At 45.0% G+C, this 21,213-nt stretch overlaps 3 protein-coding genes across 3 annotated transcripts; 2 read left to right on the top strand and 1 right to left on the bottom strand.

Moving 5' to 3' along the window:
- Positions 1–2: 2 nt before the first annotated feature.
- On the top strand, positions 3–2,478 carry LOC145659690 (Fc receptor-like protein 6). Its single transcript, XM_081722655.1, has 3 exons — positions 3–434; positions 527–793; positions 1,026–2,478. The coding sequence occupies exons 2-3, from the start codon at positions 619–621 to the stop codon at positions 1,337–1,339; spliced, it is 489 nt and encodes a 162-aa protein (XP_081578781.1). The 5' UTR covers positions 3–434; positions 527–618; the 3' UTR covers positions 1,340–2,478.
- otol1b (otolin 1b) lies at positions 2,270–20,387 on the bottom strand. Its single transcript, XM_081723119.1, is given in 17 exon segments — positions 2,270–3,365; positions 3,367–4,193; positions 4,287–4,358; positions 4,448–4,537; positions 4,667–5,064; positions 8,165–8,252; positions 8,354–8,462; positions 11,654–11,851; positions 12,395–12,462; positions 12,845–12,923; positions 13,014–13,082; positions 15,070–15,177; positions 15,179–16,005; positions 16,099–16,170; positions 16,260–16,349; positions 16,479–16,876; positions 19,977–20,387. Coding segments are annotated over 16 exon segments (3,597 nt in total). The 5' UTR covers positions 16,870–16,876; positions 19,977–20,387; the 3' UTR covers positions 2,270–3,254.
- LOC113588299 (high affinity immunoglobulin gamma Fc receptor I-like) lies at positions 10,704–14,290 on the top strand. Its single transcript, XM_027027426.3, has 5 exons — positions 10,704–11,278; positions 11,391–11,426; positions 11,661–11,954; positions 12,336–12,602; positions 12,835–14,290. The coding sequence occupies exons 1-5, from the start codon at positions 11,254–11,256 to the stop codon at positions 13,146–13,148; spliced, it is 936 nt and encodes a 311-aa protein (XP_026883227.2). The 5' UTR covers positions 10,704–11,253; the 3' UTR covers positions 13,149–14,290.
- Positions 20,388–21,213: the final 826 nt, after the last annotated feature.

The following is a 21,213-nucleotide window of genomic DNA, read 5'->3' as shown; positions in this document are numbered from 1 at the left end:
GTGAGCTCCTCCGAGGTGTACGACCTGAAGGACACCCAAGTCCTGCAGACGGGAGGCTACACATGTCTGGGGGAGAAAGACATCGACGGCTGGCCTTATGTGATGAAGTCCCTTCCCAGCGACGTGCTGAATGTGCACGTGGACGGTAGGGTGCTTCGCCCTCCTGCTGAAAGGAGTCAACAGTGCTGTTTCGTAAAACCAAGGCTTCTACTTTTGTGAAGGTGTAGAAATAAGGCGTGTGCATGCGCGGCTGTTTGGCGTTTCCATGACTGGCACAGACGCACTAATCCGGCACAGAGTAGCACAATTACAAACTTCACCAGCCCAGTGCAGCCATGAGCTTGGAGCCCTAAAACTTTACCACCTTAGTTCAAACAGTTCGGTTTCCTCACAACACTTCAAGCCCACTGAATGTATCCAGATAATGCTTTAAGGTATGTCATTATTTTGGCGTAGATTTATTTGTTTCTAATTGACGCAAGTCAGTTTATCCTTCCTTTGATGTAAACCTCTCACTTCCGGTCAGGTGGTTGGGTCCTTCTGCAAACCCCGACCGAGCCACTGGTTATTGAGGAAGTGCTGAACCTGACCTGCCGTGTCCGTGACGACCCCCTGCTGATGGAGGTGACCTTCTACAAGGGTGACGTAAAGAACTGGAAACAGAAAGACAAAGACCTGGTTTTTCCCAGAGTCTCACTGGAGGACCAAGGCAGTTACTGGTGCAAGGCCACCTGGGTCCAGGGCTATGTGTACCACTCTGGCCAGTCCCTGCCTGCTTCTGTAACCGTGTTGGGTAAGGCACTTTAATAACATAAGGAATCAAAACCACACAAGCAGTAACATTCTTAACATTATACAAACTGTGCCGTGCCGTGCCGGAGGCTGAGACGTCTGTCTCCAGATTCAGACATACACACCCCATCTGGAATGACCGCTGTCACTCGCTGTAAACAAAGCCAGCGTGTTCTTTTAAAGCCTTCATCTAAAATCCACAGCTGTTTCAGCTTTCCTTCACCTCGTCCTAGACAAACTGACCAGTCCAGTCCTGGAACTTGAGCCCGGCCGGACGGTCGTAGCGGAAGGAAGCTCCATGGTCCTGAAGTGTTCCACTCAGCTACACGCCAGAGAACAGGGCCACGGCATAGAATACTACTACATGAAAAATGGCACCAGGCTGGGACCCGCATCGTCCCGGGACACGCACACCATCCAAAGTGCGGTGAAGGACGACACAGGTGTCTACACCTGCAAAGTCCGTGTGAGGGCTCTGAACCTGGAGAGATGGAGCAATGAGCTGAAGGTGGAGGTTAAACCACGCGATCGGCCCAAACGGCGCTGACGATGAAAGTCCCCATTTTTTTATTGCTTGTTAGGGGTTTTTATTTCTATTTTATAGAATCGCAATAAAACTCCCTTTTGTGCACTCCCTTCATGTCCTTCTGGAAATGTGTAGCGTAACAGGATCGTGTATGTGCTTGATTAGGGTTGAAAATAAATTCTAGAAGGAGACTTTAGAACAGATGCAAATATTTCTGCTTAGAAATCCCATTTCACCAGTCCATAAGTAATTGGACAATGTAGTTTACTGTAGTCCAGTAAACCAAGCAGAATTTTCACTTTAAAATGAAGATCTCTACATCACTATCCAAGATCCATTATCCACTGATACATGTTTGAACCACTGACACAGCAACAAACATCTGGTCAAGAAATGACCAAGGGCCCTTAAAATGGATTTTGTATTCTGCACCTGAAACTCACAATTATTGTTTCATTTCTAATAAGAGCCAAATCAGCTTTTTATTAATATTGTAATAAAACACATGTGCTACATATGCTGTGCACATTTTCACAAGGCAAATAAGTGATCACAATGAAAATCACAGTTTGAGTTAGATTAAAACTCTTAACGCACTTCTCAACTGCTTGAAAATGACAAAGACTATATTTGATGGCGTCTTCTTTTACAGGAGAAGCATCTGTTTTGGAAGGATTTACCTGCACAGGAGGCAGGAGGAATTTATTTCCCTTTCAAACAACAATGGAAATTTTTTTTGGTAGGGGGAGGATTTGTTAATTAATTTGTTTGCCTGTTTGCTATGTGCCAGACGTGAAAAACCAGAAATTCAACTATTCAGCTTTTCTCCAACCACAGAGACACATGTATACACTAAAGCACTACAGTAATGCAGTAATACTTTAGTATTTTCACATCCAGTTCACTGGTAGTGGAATATAGATTTTATACATCAATGTGATTGAGAATGTGTTTTTGTTTTTTTTTAAAGGGTTTGGAATCGGAGTGTTATTTGTCATTTTCCAAGACAGAGGATTAATGCAGATCCTATTTTCTGTTTGATTTTATTATCTGATTTAAAACTCATAAAGCAATACTGTTTTCTTTGGAAAATTGTGTATTTCACAAATCATATTGTTACAAACGATGAATAATAAACACACAACTTTGCTTCTACAATACACAGTGTACAGTCCTGCAATATACAGTATTTAAGGGAAACATCCTTCTTCTTAATTGGGTGTAAAATAGTTCTTTTTTTTTGTCTCATTTCCAAGATGCATCCATGAAGTGCAAAGCTGTTGAAGACTATATTTATATAATTATATTCAGTTTAATTTGTCAAAACAGTTGTAGCTCTCGTATACATGGAGAAAGTTTAGATAGCATTAAAATTCAAGAATGACCAGTCTCCTCTTGGTTCTAATTAGTTTATAAAGGTGTGTGGATCACATAAGCATGGACATATGAGTTATTCTTAAAGGCGCTTGTTATCAAAGCTTGGAAATGTTTCTACAAAGGCAACAGTCACAGGATAAATATAATGACCATCAAATGTGGTTGTGACACATACACGTTAAGTGACTAGTTAAAAGTACGCATTATAAAACATTTTAGAGAGGTCTGTTTTAAGACCTGTTTATGACCTCACATGTTAAGACCATGTCTGAAAACCCATATTACATGATTCTTTTCAACACTAGGCTAGCTCACCTGTCTCTAAAACAGACTCTAATCCAAACGCTGCCCTGTGGGTATATTAAATGGTTACTAGCTCTTGCATGCTCTGTTTTTTAGATCCAATGAGTTGGATTGGGTTCAGAAGTAAACTTGGCATGAGGGAATGTCTTCAAATGCACGGTTGGTCACCCGGTCGAGATTAGCATTTTGCATAAATGTTTATATTTGCATAGAAGGCAACATGTACTCACAGCCTCACACATGCAAGTGCAAGCTGTCATGCCAGTCGCCAAATAGAGTTCAGTGCAAGTGTTTGGTGTTTGCAGTAGATGTCAGTCAGGATACAGCAAGAACCCAGAGAAGGTGCTGTCATCCTCACTGCTGGAATAGGCACCGTTCCAGTCCCTCAGAGTCTCCACCCACACCTGGTCTCCAGCAACGAGCTTCAGAAGAACCAGACTGGAGGCCTGCTCGATGTCCTGGCCCTGCACGGTGTCCCTCGAGCGTAGCTTGCGCACACCATTCACCACCAGGGCTGCGCGTAAGGGCTTATTCCTCACCGTGATCTGGTATGAGAAAACGTAAACCCCTGGGTAGGTGCAGTTGAACTTGCTGGCGGCGACGTCGTAGTGGTCGTCTCCGTTGTAGAAGATCTTGTCGAAGCGCACCGGCAAGCCTGATGCTGGGAACGACTTACTGGGGGAGAGGCCCACGCTGAAGGCAGAACGCAGTCGCCCTACGGTGTCGCTGGGTGTCCCTTTCAGACCTCGCAGACCTCGATCGCCGCGTCTCCCCTGAGGACCCCTTTCGCCCTTTGGCCCCCGTTGACCTCTCGTTCCCATAATTCCTTGTGACCCTGGTGCTCCTGGCTCCCCCTTGACTCCTGGGCTTCCGGGATCTCCACGTTCCCCGGGTATGCCAGGGCTCCCATGTACCCCGTGCTGACCCGACAACCCGGGGTCTCCCCGCGTCCCTGGGGGTCCGGGGTCGCCCGGTTCACCCTTCTGTCCCCTTTCTCCCAGCAGACCGCATTCTCCCCTGTCCCCCTTCTCACCTTTGTCTCCAGTGACGCCCGGGGCCCCCGGTGGTCCGTCTTTACCTGGCTGGCCTCGGTCGCCTTTGGTTACGTTCTGACCGGGTTCTCCTTTCTCACCTTTCACACCTGCGAGTCCCGGCAGGCCTCCTGCTCCTTTCTCACCTTTAAAGCCTGTCTCACCTATTTTAGAAAAGAAAAAAAAAAGCATGCCGTGTTTATGCAAAGTGGTCGTAAGTGCAGCAAGCACCAGGCTTTGTTGTGACAAGCGAGTACCTTTCCCTCCTGCCTTCCCAGGGATGCCCGAGGCTCCAAAAGGACCGCTGCTTCCTTTCTCACCTTTATCTCCTGTGAAATTACGTAATCACTTTAGGAACTCGTGTATAGAACTATAGAAATATAGAATTTGTAGGCATTACAAAGCTCAAATTTCTCACCTTTGTCTCCCATAAATCCAGGAGGTCCAGTTGGACCTGTAAGTCCTGGAGCACTTCTGGGGCCTGGATCTCCTTTCTGACCAGGAGGTCCTGCAAATCACATTCACCCAGCTCACTCTTAAAGTAGTACACATGTGATGTTCCCTATGCTGTTTGCCTGGTTGGGTAAAAGGAGTTACATGTACGCATATGGCAGCTGTTACTGATAACCTTGCTCACCCGGAAACCCAACGTCTCCTTTTGGTCCCTGGGGGCCTCGTTCTGGAGGGCAGCACTCGCAGACGTTCAAATAGCATTCATTATAGTCTAGGGTGTAATTGTCCTGCACACCACTGGGTGGTGCTGTGGTGTCTGTGCGGTAGTCTACGTGGGTGTGACCTGAGACAGGGGGACTTCCTGTGATAACCACGGGACGATGGTCTTTTTGCTTGGGGTGGTCAGAGACCCTGGCAGGTGTAGGTTTGGCGTGTGTGGTAGTCTGGATCTCACGAGGAGGCTTCTTGGTGTACTGGTACTTCGGGCGCTGAGTCATCCTGATGGCGTCGAAAGTGGACGATAAAAGCAGCACGCTTGCTGCCAGGACAAGCGACTGAACACAGAGGCCAGTCATCTCCCGTCTGTGGAGGGAGAAACAACGCAGCGACAATCTGAACATGGTATAGGCGTTTATTAAAGACTATCGACTATTGAAGCTCAGATTTTTAAAATGTAATCGTGTCCAAATATGATTAGAAAAAGATAACGGGTGCGTGGTCCATCGATTATAATCAGGGGAATTTATCGGTAGATGCATTTTGCCCTCAATTTGTGTTGTACTGAAACAAACTAATTCTGGAGAATTATACAGATTTTGCTTTTTTTAAAGTAATGACAAAACGGGTCTATAAAAGCCTCTTGTGCAATATTAGTCTTTGAGTAAATTCATCATGCACTGGTACAAAGCAGAAATGTGTTAACAGTGTTACGAGCAAGAACGTGGAGCACCTCACTGAAGACTTATACTGTTGAATGAAAGAGGAAGTGAGTCAAGTGAAGCAAACCAACTGGAGGATGGAACTTCTTATTTATGATTATTTAATTAGTTATAAAATATTTGGTTGTGAGTCACCTGCCGCTATGAGAGTTCTGTTAGATAGATGCTCGATTTGGAATCAACGTCCCTGAATTCTCCATCTTACACAAACACTCCAGGCACATATAATAAGAGACGTAAGCTTTGACCCTTAACTAACTGAGCAGGTGTGAAACCCCAGGCCACGCCCATCTTCCGTTGCCCCTCCGGGCCGTGTCCTGCAGCACCCTGCCGTGGTGGTCAGGACTCTTTACTTCTCTTGTGTGTGGCGCTTTGTGACACGGGATACCCTGCCCTCATCAATGACCCCATCCATCAGAACCAGGCTGCTGGCTGAGCCGGGGCACTGGGACTGCTCATTTGATATGGGAAGAATTCCTTCAGACACCTACCCAAGCAGAAAGAGCGGACAGGAGCCAAGGATGTAGGGATGTCGCAACGAATCTGAACAGATTTTCCATAGTGTATGGAAAATTTCAGTCGATTATTTAGCATTTTATTGTTTTCCCCGAAATACTTGAAATACTAACTGAACCTAAATCTCAAAATACCTTTTTCTGTCTGGTTTACATTGTTTAAATCTACATTACATAAGTTGTTAATGCATTATTGAATATATATGTTAGTGCTAAATAAAACTGTCATGTCTAAACCATTGAAGGTTGTGTGTGTACTGTAAATATATGTATGTATACATATACACACACACACACACACACAATGTATATATACATACACACTTCAGTGGTTTGGAAACGCCTGAAATTTTTTATTCAGCAAGTTATTATGCAATGTTTATCTAAATAATATATTTCCGATTTTTCCAAAATTCCACAATTCTGTTCTTTTCTTGGTTCTTGAATTCACCAGCTGAATATAACCAACTGAAACAGAATTACAATATCAGTCTAATCTATTTGGTGCTACTCCAAGAAAGCTTTTGAGCTAAAGAGCGGTGATAATCTCAGTCCCTCACCATGGCCTAAACCTGAGCTGTTTTAACAGGAAAGAGCTTATCATATGCGCAGGGAAAAAAGTCAAATCAAGGTTACTGCCAGACACCACTGGGGATTTAAGGACAGACATCAGACCGCACACCCACACACCGCAGCTGCATCTCTGTGTTCTCCCGTTTATGGAAAAATCTCTGAAACTGACATGAGATCAGTCCATGGACACCAGGCACGGGCTTTGTCCACAGTGTGCAAGCAGAGATACGCATCAGGGCTCTATGAGAGAGGGGTCTTTCAGGGGGGTAATGCCCCACCTCCACCCACTGGTGTCACCCCACCATTCAGAAGCCTGAATCACAGTACTCCCTTAACTCCTCTCCACGGAGACCGAGGGCCCCCTCTCAGCCCTTCGGTTTAGGCTGGGTGCCCGGCAGCGTCCATAGCTAACCCCTGCCCCTCCGCGACCCGAGACAGACAGTCCGTGCGGCAGGAGACAGACAGAAGCCCGATAACGAGCCACAGGATGCAGCAAAGCAGACAAGACCTGGCTGTTCTGAGTTAGACGGAGCCTTTGATGGCAAGGTTTAAAATTGCACACACACGCACAAAAGTGTGTATGTGCGCTAGGTATACATGTGCAATGATATGAATGCGCCGTGTGCAGTATGAGCGCCCCCCCCGTCAGGTGGAGCGGGTTGGGGAGGGGTCTTGTCTGCCACCTAAGCTGGAGGTGCCTTTAGTCTCCCGGTGGAGTAACAGCTCCAAGCTCTGCACTGCTGGTAAGCTCTTAATGCAGCTCACCATGACCCTGTGAAGAATGGAGAGGCTGACGGGCCATTGGCGCAAAAAGCCTCTTTCTCTCTTTATCTCTCTCTCTCACTCTTTATCTCTCCCTCCCTCTCTCTCCCTCTCTCCCTCTCTCCCTCTCTCTCTCTCTCTCTCTCTCTCTCATTTGTTTCCTTCTGTCTTTTCGTCAGGATTTCCACAGTGTCTGATTTATATATTCTTGTTTTAGTAATAGCAGCTTGTTAGATTTGCAAAAATACCATTAAATTGCAAACTAAACAACTGATTATTAAACCATTAAAATAATATACAGACACTTGTCAGTTAAGTGACATTTCAAAAATCAGTTAACTGTTTTTACAGCTGAACACCAAAGAATTGCATGTCTCAGTTAAAGACAAAAGTTCAAGACTGTTCAAGACAAAAATAAATTTTATTGGATATTCCCATGGTCAGAATGATCGACATATAAGTATACTGACTATGAAGGGTTTTCCCGAAAGGGCTGAAAAAGAAGTTCTGGAGAAAATCCCTGTCCAGTGTTTACAGCATGTGCAATAGTGTTTGCGCTAGAGGTCCTAAGCATCACGCGCTTGGATACGTGAGACCATCAGCAACATATGCAGTCAACGTGTGGTCATAGCAGTTAAAACGACAGCTCTGCTGTCCAGAAGACCATTGCTCTAGCTGCAACACTATGGACTAACATAAGTGACATTACTAAATTAATCCATGAGCTTATACCTCTTTTTATGTATTAGTGTATTTTATAAAACCCTGCAGCGGTCCTTAAAATTCCTTAAAACCTTGTATACAGTATTTTCTGTTGGATGCAGAAATGAACAAATCAAATGTGCATCTCCAGAAGTTATCAGTTACTCGGAAGCATCAAGGAAAACAATTTACCGGATTTCAGGCTGGTGTGGTCTTGTGCCCTCCGGCTGCGTCTGTTTCCACCTGATAAAGACCAAAACGGAGCACGAGAGGAAAAGCTCTAATCAGCCTTGAGTTATATATATAAAGTCATGCCTGCCAGGGGGAGGTGGGGTGTCACACGCTTTCTGGCTCTCCTTAATCACACATGCACACACACACTTCCCTGAAAGGGAGGACTACATTGGTTCTGGCCCAGTGCTCCACAGTCACCCAGACTGAACCTGCACAAAGTGCTGGGCAGTGCTGCTACCATGAGAGACTCAGAAACCTGACCCAGGCCCACAGAGCCTTCAGAGCACTGGATGCTTCATTCACCTGCCTGTCCTTCTTATGTTCTCTCTCTCTCTCTCTCTCTCTCTCTCTCTCTCTCTCTCTCTCTCTCTCTCTCTCTCTCCTCCCCCTCCCTACCTCTCTCTACTGGGACTGAATTGCTGCACCAGTGGAGTCGATCTAAGAAAGCATATGCTATGCACAAATCTTAGTAAGCAAACATGTGATGAGCCTTTTTATAAGCATCACTGAGAATCACTTAATCTGCTGTGTCTTCTCAGTAATGTGAACACTCAGGTCTGATTAAACATTTCTATCTAAATTACTTTCAAGTTCCATTTGGTTCTGTAGGAAAATGCAATAGTTCTATCTGGATTCATTTAACTTTGCTGGATTAATGCTGGAGATTCTCATATTTTTGAGGATACTTAAGGGATTAAATGGTAAACCATTACTCCCTTAAGGCTGTAATATTGTAACTGATGGTTTTATTTATGCCGGTAGGAAATGTTTGTTTGAGCGCTTACTCCCAACTTGCACAACTCAGCTTACTAATGAGGTATCAGTTGCCCAGAATAAACCTCCATACTTTTTTGAACACTACTTTAATGATTTCTATTTTCTAACTCCTCTCTCTATCCTTATACCTCCACGAAGGTGTCCTGTTTGCAGGGAGACTGAGGAATCTAAGAGTTGCTGGATCAGTGAAAATATTTCCCATTTTAATAGCTTTGTATCACCACACTACCACTAGGGGCCAGTGTTTGATATGTTGAGACTCGCTTTATCGTACTGTCGTGGTACTAGAGGGCTGCCACGCACAGCGGACATGATGTTCTGCGCACCGTTCTTGTTAGGAACTGTTTTCTTTCTGAGTATTTTGATAGCCTTTGTAAGTCTCTGTAGCTGAGTTTCAAATATGCCTTTTTTTCCCAGTGTGTCCAAATTTAGATTTGAATACTCCCTGCAGGTATGTGACTGGCCACATGTGAAGAGGCACAAATGAAGTCCCCAAACAAAACAGTATTTTTTATCTCAGCTCTTTGTGTATGTACTCAGCTTTAACGGTCGCTGTAACAGAACAAAGGAAGGTGTTCTATAACAGGCTAAACCAATTACAGCCGCCATAAAAACATGCCTTTCCATGACTACTAGCAACAAACGCTTGAGATTATTATTCGTATACCAAAAGAATAATACAGGAGGAGTTATCTATGCTGTACTGATCTTGGACTCCCATTCCCTATTGTAGGGCAAGCGGCATAACTGTTCTCAGATCAGTGACTGAGACCATGGCATCTCTGTTAGCTATTTCTGTGTTTGTTCACCTGGGTCAAAACCAGTCACTCCCCAGTCTCTTTTACACTCTAGCACTGCATGCTTGACAGTGAGTGGTTATCTCTGGTTATCTCTACAAATGACTCGCTCACAATGACATCTTTTCAAATGAGCAATGCGTTCAATACCTTTTTGTTTGGTCTTATTACGTCTTTTTTTTTTTCAAGACTTATCTGTTTACCAGATCAAGTTTCAGTGAAAGCATATTCTAAATGTTTCATTACATAAGACCCTGTAAAAAAAAATAGAATACTACAAAAATATCTATTAAAACATTCCCAAGTGTCGCCATGATGGTGTGTTTTTCTGGCTAAAGAATAGGTCATTATGGTTAAGCTGTAGGCTCCGTATAGCAGTGAGGTTTCTCCCTCCGGTTTTGGAAAATTCGTGCAGATTTCCACCCTCTAGCTGTCTTACAGTAAATTACGTTATTGATTTGCCTGATTTACCCAGTCAATTGCAGAAAGACCGCTGTGCAGAACTGTCACGTCTGCTTAGGTCCCCACGTCCCCCTTAGAGTAAATGTACGGGCTAAGACGCTGGTGATGTGGTTGTCTTTGTAAGCAGCGTTTAGCACCTTGCCTGCTCCCCCACCAATCCCCCGAGGCTACCCCGTCTACCCAGGCTACCCCTCTACCCCTTCCCCGAGGCTGTTTTTTAAGCAGACACTCGTGGTGCCACCATGGTCTGTTTCAGAACTGCTGAAACACCGACTCCTCTTGAATCAGGAGCTTGGCGAACACAGGCACGCGTGTGCAGCTCTGACTGTGTCCTTAGCACGTATACGTCCGCTTGTGTGGCTGTGACCGTTTTTCCATGTTCCTTATTATCCCTTATTCTAGTTTATAAGCAGTTCTTTACTGCATTTAGCTTGAAAAGAGGGAAAAGAGGCTCTTGAAGCCTGTATGTAGGGTTCTGGAGTCTTCACAGGGCATGGGGCCGTGGGACATGTATCACTGTTGTAATCTGTTCCAGAGTTATATAGCTGTGTTCCTTTAAATAAATAATAAATAAATGGCTTGGTAATTGATTGACAGAGTTTTGTTACCACATGTGCATGTTGTATCCATTGTATGTTCCACTGCTGGTGGCTGGTGCCTGACGAATTCACTTTATAACAGCTTTTCAGCCCTCGACGAGAATGAAATCCTGTGACTGGAAATGTGTTGTCGTTCTTGCAGTTACCTAACACGCTATCCCCTTTTTATGCTGAAGAAAATGAAAGCAGATCCAAAGCCCCAGCAAGCATTTCCACGTATTCATCCGTGAGCGCATGGCGCCGGAAGAGCACCCGTGCACTCGTTTCCTGTTTTGTAAGTGAAGCCAAAAAAAAAAGTGTTGGCTGGTCCCCTTAAAACTGAGGACTGGTGGCTTTGAAAGCCTCTGCAGACAACAGCACCACGGGAGCGACACACTTCGCACCCCAACACGCCACGAGCAGTACCAGCACAATGTGTGACTTGTACAGCTCCATCGGTGAGTGGTGGCACAGGACACGCATGCTGTAGGACGTTGGTTGTGTATATAAGAAGCTAACAGTGTTTGTTTGTTTGTTTGTTTGTTTGTTTTCCGGGCCGGCGTTTTGTAGCCATAGTAACATTGCTTGGAAGTGTCAGGTGTGAAGGTGAGAGTCCAAGTCTGGCAGCAAAATCTTTTTTTTTTTTTTTATTCTTTCAGTTTTCAGTGAATTTAGAACATAAGATCACGTAAGAATTTTTATTCCCCAAGAAAATGACTGAAATGTACATCTTCTTTGTGAAATTATGGATGTGTGCCTGTAGATGTGGGCAACTAAAAGTTTGTTGTAGCCTCTTGTGATCCACCATCGCTAAGACGTCCACGTGTCCTGACCGTGCAGAAGCAGACCCCGTACCGGTGCAGGCTCAGGCTCGCGTGACAGCCGGAGAGCGACACCTCTTCTCTGGGGAAGACATACAGCTTGCGTGCAGTGTGCCTGAGGACCCTCTGTCCGGCTGGAGGTACCAGTGGTTCTTGAACGGCGTGTTGGTGAGCTCCTCCGAGGTGTACGACCTGAAGGACACCCAAGTCCTGCAGACGGGAGGCTACACATGTCTGGGGGAGAAAGACATCGACGGCTGGCCTTATGTGATGAAGTCCCTTCCCAGCGACGTGCTGAATGTGCACGTGGACGGTAGGGTGCTTCGCCCTCCTGCTGAAAGGAGTCAACAGTGCTGTTTCGTAAAACCAAGGCTTCTACTTTTGTGAAGGTGTAGAAATAAGGCGTGTGCATGCGCGGCTGTTTGGCGTTTCCATGACTGGCACAGACGCACTAATCCGGCACAGAGTAGCACAATTACAAACTTCACCAGCCCAGTGCAGCCATGAGCTTGGAGCCCTAAAACTTTACCACCTTAGTTCAAACAGTTCGGTTTCCTCACAACACTTCAAGCCCACTGAATGTATCCAGATAATGCTTTAAGGTATGTCATTATTTTGGCGTAGATTTATTTGTTTCTAATTGACGCAAGTCAGTTTATCCTTCCTTTGATGTAAACCTCTCACTTCCGGTCAGGTGGTTGGGTCCTTCTGCAAACCCCGACCGAGCCACTGGTTATTGAGGAAGTGCTGAACCTGACCTGCCGTGTCCGTGACGACCCCCTGCTGATGGAGGTGACCTTCTACAAGGGTGACGTAAAGAACTGGAAACAGAAAGACAAAGACCTGGTTTTTCCCAGAGTCTCACTGGAGGACCAAGGCAGTTACTGGTGCAAGGCCACCTGGGTCCAGGGCTATGTGTACCACTCTGGCCAGTCCCTGCCTGCTTCTGTAACCGTGTTGGGTAAGGCACTTTAATAACATAAGGAATCAAAACCACACAAGCAGTAACATTCTTAACATTATACAAACTGTGCCGTGCCGTGCCGGAGGCTGAGACGTCTGTCTCCAGATTCAGACATACACACCCCATCTGGAATGACCGCTGTCACTCGCTGTAAACAAAGCCAGCGTGTTCTTTTAAAGCCTTCATCTAAAATCCACAGCTGTTTCAGCTTTCCTTCACCTCGTCCTAGACAAACTGACCAGTCCAGTCCTGGAACTTGAGCCCGGCCGGACGGTCGTAGCGGAAGGAAGCTCCATGGTCCTGAAGTGTTCCACTCAGCTACACGCCAGAGAACAGGGCCACGGCATAGAATACTACTACATGAAAAATGGCACCAGGCTGGGACCCGCATCGTCCCGGGACACGCACACCATCCAAAGTGCGGTGAAGGACGACACAGGTGTCTACACCTGCAAAGTCCGTGTGAGGGCTCTGAACCTGGAGAGATGGAGCAATGAGCTGAAGGTGGAGGTTAAACCACGCGATCGGCCCAAACGGCGCTGACGATGAAAGTCCCCATTTTTTTATTGCTTGTTAGGGGTTTTTATTTCTATTTTATAGAATCGCAATAAAACTCCCTTTTGTGCACTCCCTTCATGTCCTTCTGGAAATGTGTAGCGTAACAGGATCGTGTATGTGCTTGATTAGGGTTGAAAATAAATTCTAGAAGGAGACTTTAGAACAGATGCAAATATTTCTGCTTAGAAATCCCATTTCACCAGTCCATAAGTAATTGGACAATGTAGTTTACTGTAGTCCAGTAAACCAAGCAGAATTTTCACTTTAAAATGAAGATCTCTACATCACTATCCAAGATCCATTATCCACTGATACATGTTTGAACCACTGACACAGCAACAAACATCTGGTCAAGAAATGACCAAGGGCCCTTAAAATGGATTTTGTATTCTGCACCTGAAACTCACAATTATTGTTTCATTTCTAATAAGAGCCAAATCAGCTTTTTATTAATATTGTAATAAAACACATGTGCTACATATGCTGTGCACATTTTCACAAGGCAAATAAGTGATCACAATGAAAATCACAGTTTGAGTTAGATTAAAACTCTTAACGCACTTCTCAACTGCTTGAAAATGACAAAGACTATATTTGATGGCGTCTTCTTTTACAGGAGAAGCATCTGTTTTGGAAGGATTTACCTGCACAGGAGGCAGGAGGAATTTATTTCCCTTTCAAACAACAATGGAAATTTTTTTTGGTAGGGGGAGGATTTGTTAATTAATGACTTGTTTGCCTGTTTGCTATGTGCCAGACGTGAAAAACCAGAAATTCAACTATTCAGCTTTTCTCCAACCACAGAGACACATGTATACACTAAAGCACTACAGTAATGCAGTAATACTTTAGTATTTTCACATCCAGTTCACTGGTAGTGGAATATAGATTTTATACATCAATGTGATTGAGAATGTGTTTTTGTTTTTTTTTAAAGGGTTTGGAATCGGAGTGTTATTTGTCATTTTCCAAGACAGAGGATTAATGCAGATCCTATTTTCTGTTTGATTTTATTATCTGATTTAAAACTCATAAAGCAATACTGTTTTCTTTGGAAAATTGTGTATTTCACAAATCATATTGTTACAAACGATGAATAATAAACACACAACTTTGCTTCTACAATACACAGTGTACAGTCCTGCAATATACAGTATTTAAGGGAAACATCCTTCTTCTTAATTGGGTGTAAAATAGTTCTTTTTTTTTGTCTCATTTCCAAGATGCATCCATGAAGTGCAAAGCTGTTGAAGACTATATTTATATAATTATATTCAGTTTAATTTGTCAAAACAGTTGTAGCTCTCGTATACATGGAGAAAGTTTAGATAGCATTAAAATTCAAGAATGACCAGTCTCCTCTTGGTTCTAATTAGTTTATAAAGGTGTGTGGATCACATAAGCATGGACATATGAGTTATTCTTAAAGGCGCTTGTTATCAAAGCTTGGAAATGTTTCTACAAAGGCAACAGTCACAGGATAAATATAATGACCATCAAATGTGGTTGCGACACATACACGTTAAGTGACTAGTTAAAAGTACGCATTATAAAACATTTTAGAGAGGTCTGTTTTAAGACCTGTTTATGACCTCACATGTTAAGACCATGTCTGAAAACCCATATTACATGATTCTTTTCAACACTAGGCTAGCTCACCTGTCTCTAAAACAGACTCTAATCCAAACGCTGCCCTGTGGGTATATTAAATGGTTACTAGCTCTTGCATGCTCTGTTTTTTAGATCCAATGAGTTGGATTGGGTTCAGAAGTAAACTTGGCATGAGGGAATGTCTTCAAATGCACGGTTGGTCACCCGGTCGAGATTAGCATTTTGCATAAATGTTTATATTTGCATAGAAGGCAACATGTACTCACAGCCTCACACATGCAAGTGCAAGCTGTCATGCCAGTCGCCAAATAGAGTTCAGTGCAAGTGTTTGGTGTTTGCAGTAGATGTCAGTCAGGATACAGCAAGAACCCAGAGAAGGTGCTGTCATCCTCACTGCTGGAATAGGCACCGTTCCAGTCCCTCAGAGTCTCCACCCACACCTGGTCTCCAGCAACGAGCTTCAGAAGAACCAGACTGGAGGCCTGCTCGATGTCCTGGCCCTGCACGGTGTCCCTCGAGCGTAGCTTGCGCACACCATTCACCACCAGGGCTGCGCGTAAGGGCTTATTCCTCACCGTGATCTGGTATGAGAAAACGTAAACCCCTGGGTAGGTGCAGTTGAACTTGCTGGCGGCGACGTCGTAGTGGTCGTCTCCGTTGTAGAAGATCTTGTCGAAGCGCACCGGCAAGCCTGATGCTGGGAACGACTTACTGGGGGAGAGGCCCACGCTGAAGGCAGAACGCAGTCGCCCTACGGTGTCGCTGGGTGTCCCTTTCAGACCTCGCAGACCTCGATCGCCGCGTCTCCCCTGAGGACCCCTTTCGCCCTTTGGCCCCCGTTGACCTCTCGTTCCCATAATTCCTTGTGACCCTGGTGCTCCTGGCTCCCCCTTGACTCCTGGGCTTCCGGGATCTCCACGTTCCCCGGGTATGCCAGGGCTCCCATGTACCCCGTGCTGACCCGACAACCCGGGGTCTCCCCGCGTCCCTGGGGGTCCGGGGTCGCCCGGTTCACCCTTCTGTCCCCTTTCTCCCAGCAGACCGCATTCTCCCCTGTCCCCCTTCTCACCTTTGTCTCCAGTGACGCCCGGGGCCCCCGGTGGTCCGTCTTTACCTGGCTGGCCTCGGTCGCCTTTGGTTACGTTCTGACCGGGTTCTCCTTTCTCACCTTTCACACCTGCGAGTCCCGGCAGGCCTCCTGCTCCTTTCTCACCTTTAAAGCCTGTCTCACCTATTTTAGAAAAGAAAAAAAAAAGCATGCCGTGTTTATGCAAAGTGGTCGTAAGTGCAGCAAGCACCAGGCTTTGTTGTGACAAGCGAGTACCTTTCCCTCCTGCCTTCCCAGGGATGCCCGAGGCTCCAAAAGGACCGCTGCTTCCTTTCTCACCTTTATCTCCTGTGAAATTACGTAATCACTTTAGGAACTCGTGTATAGAACTATAGAAATATAGAATTTGTAGGCATTACAAAGCTCAAATTTCTCACCTTTGTCTCCCATAAATCCAGGAGGTCCAGTTGGACCTGTAAGTCCTGGAGCACTTCTGGGGCCTGGATCTCCTTTCTGACCAGGAGGTCCTGCAAATCACATTCACCCAGCTCACTCTTAAAGTAGTACACATGTGATGTTCCCTATGCTGTTTGCCTGGTTGGGTAAAAGGAGTTACATGTACGCATATGGCAGCTGTTACTGATAACCTTGCTCACCCGGAAACCCAACGTCTCCTTTTGGTCCCTGGGGGCCTCGTTCTGGAGGGCAGCACTCGCAGACGTTCAAATAGCATTCATTATAGTCTAGGGTGTAATTGTCCTGCACACCACTGGGTGGTGCTGTGGTGTCTGTGCGGTAGTCTACGTGGGTGTGACCTGAGACAGGGGGACTTCCTGTGATAACCACGGGACGATGGTCTTTTTGCTTGGGGTGGTCAGAGACCCTGGCAGGTGTAGGTTTGGCGTGTGTGGTAGTCTGGATCTCACGAGGAGGCTTCTTGGTGTACTGGTACTTCGGGCGCTGAGTCATCCTGATGGCGTCGAAAGTGGACGATAAAAGCAGCACGCTTGCTGCCAGGACAAGCGACTGAACACAGAGGCCAGTCATCTCCCGTCTGTGGAGGGAGAAACAACGCAGCGACAATCTGAACATGGTATAGGCGTTTATTAAAGACTATCGACTATTGAAGCTCAGATTTTTAAAATGTAATCGTGTCCAAATATGATTAGAAAAAGATAACGGGTGCGTGGTCCATCGATTATAATCAGGGGAATTTATCGGTAGATGCATTTTGCCCTCAATTTGTGTTGTACTGAAACAAACTAATTCTGGAGAATTATACAGATTTTGCTTTTTTTAAAGTAATGACAAAACGGGTCTATAAAAGCCTCTTGTGCAATATTAGTCTTTGAGTAAATTCATCATGCACTGGTACAAAGCAGAAATGTGTTAACAGTGTTACGAGCAAGAACGTGGAGCACCTCACTGAAGACTTATACTGTTGAATGAAAGAGGAAGTGAGTCAAGTGAAGCAAACCAACTGGAGGATGGAACTTCTTATTTATGATTATTTAATTAGTTATAAAATATTTGGTTGTGAGTCACCTGCCGCTATGAGAGTTCTGTTAGATAGATGCTCGATTTGGAATCAACGTCCCTGAATTCTCCATCTTACACAAACACTCCAGGCACATATAATAAGAGACGTAAGCTTTGACCCTTAACTAACTGAGCAGGTGTGAAACCCCAGGCCACGCCCATCTTCCGTTGCCCCTCCGGGCCGTGTCCTGCAGCACCCTGCCGTGGTGGTCAGGACTCTTTACTTCTCTTGTGTGTGGCGCTTTGTGACACGGGATACCCTGCCCTCATCAATGACCCCATCCATCAGAACCAGGCTGCTGGCTGAGCCGGGGCACTGGGACTGCTCATTTGATATGGGAAGAATTCCTTCAGACACCTACCCAAGCAGAAAGAGCGGACAGGAGCCAAGGATGTAGGGATGTCGCAACGAATCTGAACAGATTTTCCATAGTGTATGGAAAATTTCAGTCGATTATTTAGCATTTTATTGTTTTCCCCGAAATACTTGAAATACTAACTGAACCTAAATCTCAAAATACCTTTTTCTGTCTGGTTTACATTGTTTAAATCTACATTACATAAGTTGTTAATGCATTATTGAATATATATGTTAGTGCTAAATAAAACTGTCATGTCTAAACCATTGAAGGTTGTGTGTGTACTGTAAATATATGTATGTATACATATACACACACACACACACACACAATGTATATATACATACACACTTCAGTGGTTTGGAAACGCCTGAAATTTTTTATTCAGCAAGTTATTATGCAATGTTTATCTAAATAATATATTTCCGATTTTTCCAAAATTCCACAATTCTGTTCTTTTCTTGGTTCTTGAATTCACCAGCTGAATATAACCAACTGAAACAGAATTACAATATCAGTCTAATCTATTTGGTGCTACTCCAAGAAAGCTTTTGAGCTAAAGAGCGGTGATAATCTCAGTCCCTCACCATGGCCTAAACCTGAGCTGTTTTAACAGGAAAGAGCTTATCATATGCGCAGGGAAAAAAGTCAAATCAAGGTTACTGCCAGACACCACTGGGGATTTAAGGACAGACATCAGACCGCACACCCACACACCGCAGCTGCATCTCTGTGTTCTCCCGTTTATGGAAAAATCTCTGAAACTGACATGAGATCAGTCCATGGACACCAGGCACGGGCTTTGTCCACAGTGTGCAAGCAGAGATACGCATCAGGGCTCTATGAGAGAGGGGTCTTTCAGGGGGGTAATGCCCCACCTCCACCCACTGGTGTCACCCCACCATTCAGAAGCCTGAATCACAGTACTCCCTTAACTCCTCTCCACGGAGACCGAGGGCCCCCTCTCAGCCCTTCGGTTTAGGCTGGGTGCCCGGCAGCGTCCATAGCTAACCCCTGCCCCTCCGCGACCCGAGACAGACAGTCCGTGCGGCAGGAGACAGACAGAAGCCCGATAACGAGCCACAGGATGCAGCAAAGCAGACAAGACCTGGCTGTTCTGAGTTAGACGGAGCCTTTGATGGCAAGGTTTAAAATTGCACACACACGCACAAAAGTGTGTATGTGCGCTAGGTATACATGTGCAATGATATGAATGCGCCGTGTGCAGTATGAGCGCCCCCCCCGTCAGGTGGAGCGGGTTGGGGAGGGGTCTTGTCTGCCACCTAAGCTGGAGGTGCCTTTAGTCTCCCGGTGGAGTAACAGCTCCAAGCTCTGCACTGCTGGTAAGCTCTTAATGCAGCTCACCATGACCCTGTGAAGAATGGAGAGGCTGACGGGCCATTGGCGCAAAAAGCCTCTTTCTCTCTTTATCTCTCTCTCTCACTCTTTATCTCTCCCTCCCTCTCTCTCCCTCTCTCCCTCTCTCCCTCTCTCTCTCTCTCTCTCTCTCTCTCATTTGTTTCCTTCTGTCTTTTCGTCAGGATTTCCACAGTGTCTGATTTATATATTCTTGTTTTAGTAATAGCAGCTTGTTAGATTTGCAAAAATACCATTAAATTGCAAACTAAACAACTGATTATTAAACCATTAAAATAATATACAGACACTTGTCAGTTAAGTGACATTTCAAAAATCAGTTAACTGTTTTTACAGCTGAACACCAAAGAATTGCATGTCTCAGTTAAAGACAAAAGTTCAAGACTGTTCAAGACAAAAATAAATTTTATTGGATATTCCCATGGTCAGAATGATCGACATATAAGTATACTGACTATGAAGGGTTTTCCCGAAAGGGCTGAAAAAGAAGTTCTGGAGAAAATCCCTGTCCAGTGTTTACAGCATGTGCAATAGTGTTTGCGCTAGAGGTCCTAAGCATCACGCGCTTGGATACGTGAGACCATCAGCAACATATGCAGTCAACGTGTGGTCATAGCAGTTAAAACGACAGCTCTGCTGTCCAGAAGACCATTGCTCTAGCTGCAACACTATGGACTAACATAAGTGACATTACTAAATTAATCCATGAGCTTATACCTCTTTTTATGTATTAGTGTATTTTATAAAACCCTGCAGCGGTCCTTAAAATTCCTTAAAACCTTGTATACAGTATTTTCTGTTGGATGCAGAAATGAACAAATCAAATGTGCATCTCCAGAAGTTATCAGTTACTCGGAAGCATCAAGGAAAACAATTTACCGGATTTCAGGCTGGTGTGGTCTTGTGCCCTCCGGCTGCGTCTGTTTCCACCTGATAAAGACCAAAACGGAGCACGAGAGGAAAAGCTCTAATCAGCCTTGAGTTATATATATAAAGTCATGCCTGCCAGGGGGAGGTGGGGTGTCACACGCTTTCTGGCTCTCCTTAATCACACATGCACACACACACTTCCCTGAAAGGGAGGACTACATTGGTTCTGGCCCAGTGCTCCACAGTCACCCAGACTGAACCTGCACAAAGTGCTGGGCAGTGCTGCTACCATGAGAGACTCAGAAACCTGACCCAGGCCCACAGAGCCTTCAGAGCACTGGATGCTTCATTCACCTGCCTGTCCTTCTTATGTTCTCTCTCTCTCTCTCTCTCTCTCTCTCTCTCTCTCTCTCTCTCTCTCTCTCTCTCTCTCTCTCTCTCTCTCCTCCCCCTCCCTACCTCTCTCTACTGGGACTGAATTGCTGCACCAGTGGAGTCGATCTAAGAAAGCATATGCTATGCACAAATCTTAGTAAGCAAACATGTGATGAGCCTTTTTATAAGCATCACTGAGAATCACTTAATCTGCTGTGTCTTCTCAGTAATGTGAACACTCAGGTCTGATTAAACATTTCTATCTAAATTACTTTCAAGTTCCATTTGGTTCTGTAGGAAAATGCAATAGTTCTATCTGGATTCATTTAACTTTGCTGGATTAATGCTGGAGATTCTCATATTTTTGAGGATACTTAAGGGATTAAATGGTAAACCATTACTCCCTTAAGGCTGTAATATTGTAACTGATGGTTTTATTTATGCCGGTAGGAAATGTTTGTTTGAGCGCTTACTCCCAACTTGCACAACTCAGCTTACTAATGAGGTATCAGTTGCCCAGAATAAACCTCCATACTTTTTTGAACACTACTTTAATGATTTCTATTTTCTAACTCCTCTCTCTATCCTTATACCTCCACGAAGGTGTCCTGTTTGCAGGGAGACTGAGGAATCTAAGAGTTGCTGGATCAGTGAAAATATTTCCCATTTTAATAGCTTTGTATCACCACACTACCACTAGGGGCCAGTGTTTGATATGTTGAGACTCGCTTTATCGTACTGTCGTGGTACTAGAGGGCTGCCACGCACAGCGGACATGATGTTCTGCGCACCGTTCTTGTTAGGAACTGTTTTCTTTCTGAGTATTTTGATAGCCTTTGTAAGTCTCTGTAGCTGAGTTTCAAATATGCCT

The sequence above is a fragment of the Electrophorus electricus genome, chromosome 11, assembly GCF_041902795.1.
Source record: "Electrophorus electricus isolate QZ-2024a chromosome 11, ASM4190279v1, whole genome shotgun sequence".
Classification (NCBI taxonomy): Eukaryota; Metazoa; Chordata; class Actinopteri; order Gymnotiformes; family Gymnotidae; genus Electrophorus; species Electrophorus electricus.
This window is presented reverse-complemented; position numbering and strand designations above follow the sequence as displayed.

Excerpts from the sequence above, each read along its gene's own strand:
- LOC145659690 (XM_081722655.1), top strand. The coding sequence starts at position 619 with ATGGAGGTGACCTTCTACAAGGGTGACGTAAAGAACTGGAAACAGAAA. Across the intron at positions 794-1,025 it reads TGCTTCTGTAACCGTGTTGG|ACAAACTGACCAGTCCAGTC; the intron begins GTAAGGCACTTT and ends ACCTCGTCCTAG.
- LOC113588299 (XM_027027426.3), top strand. The coding sequence starts at position 11,254 with ATGTGTGACTTGTACAGCTCCATCG. Across the intron at positions 11,279-11,390 it reads TGACTTGTACAGCTCCATCG|CCATAGTAACATTGCTTGGA; the intron begins GTGAGTGGTGGC and ends GGCGTTTTGTAG. Across the intron at positions 11,955-12,335 it reads GCTGAATGTGCACGTGGACG|GTGGTTGGGTCCTTCTGCAA; the intron begins GTAGGGTGCTTC and ends ACTTCCGGTCAG.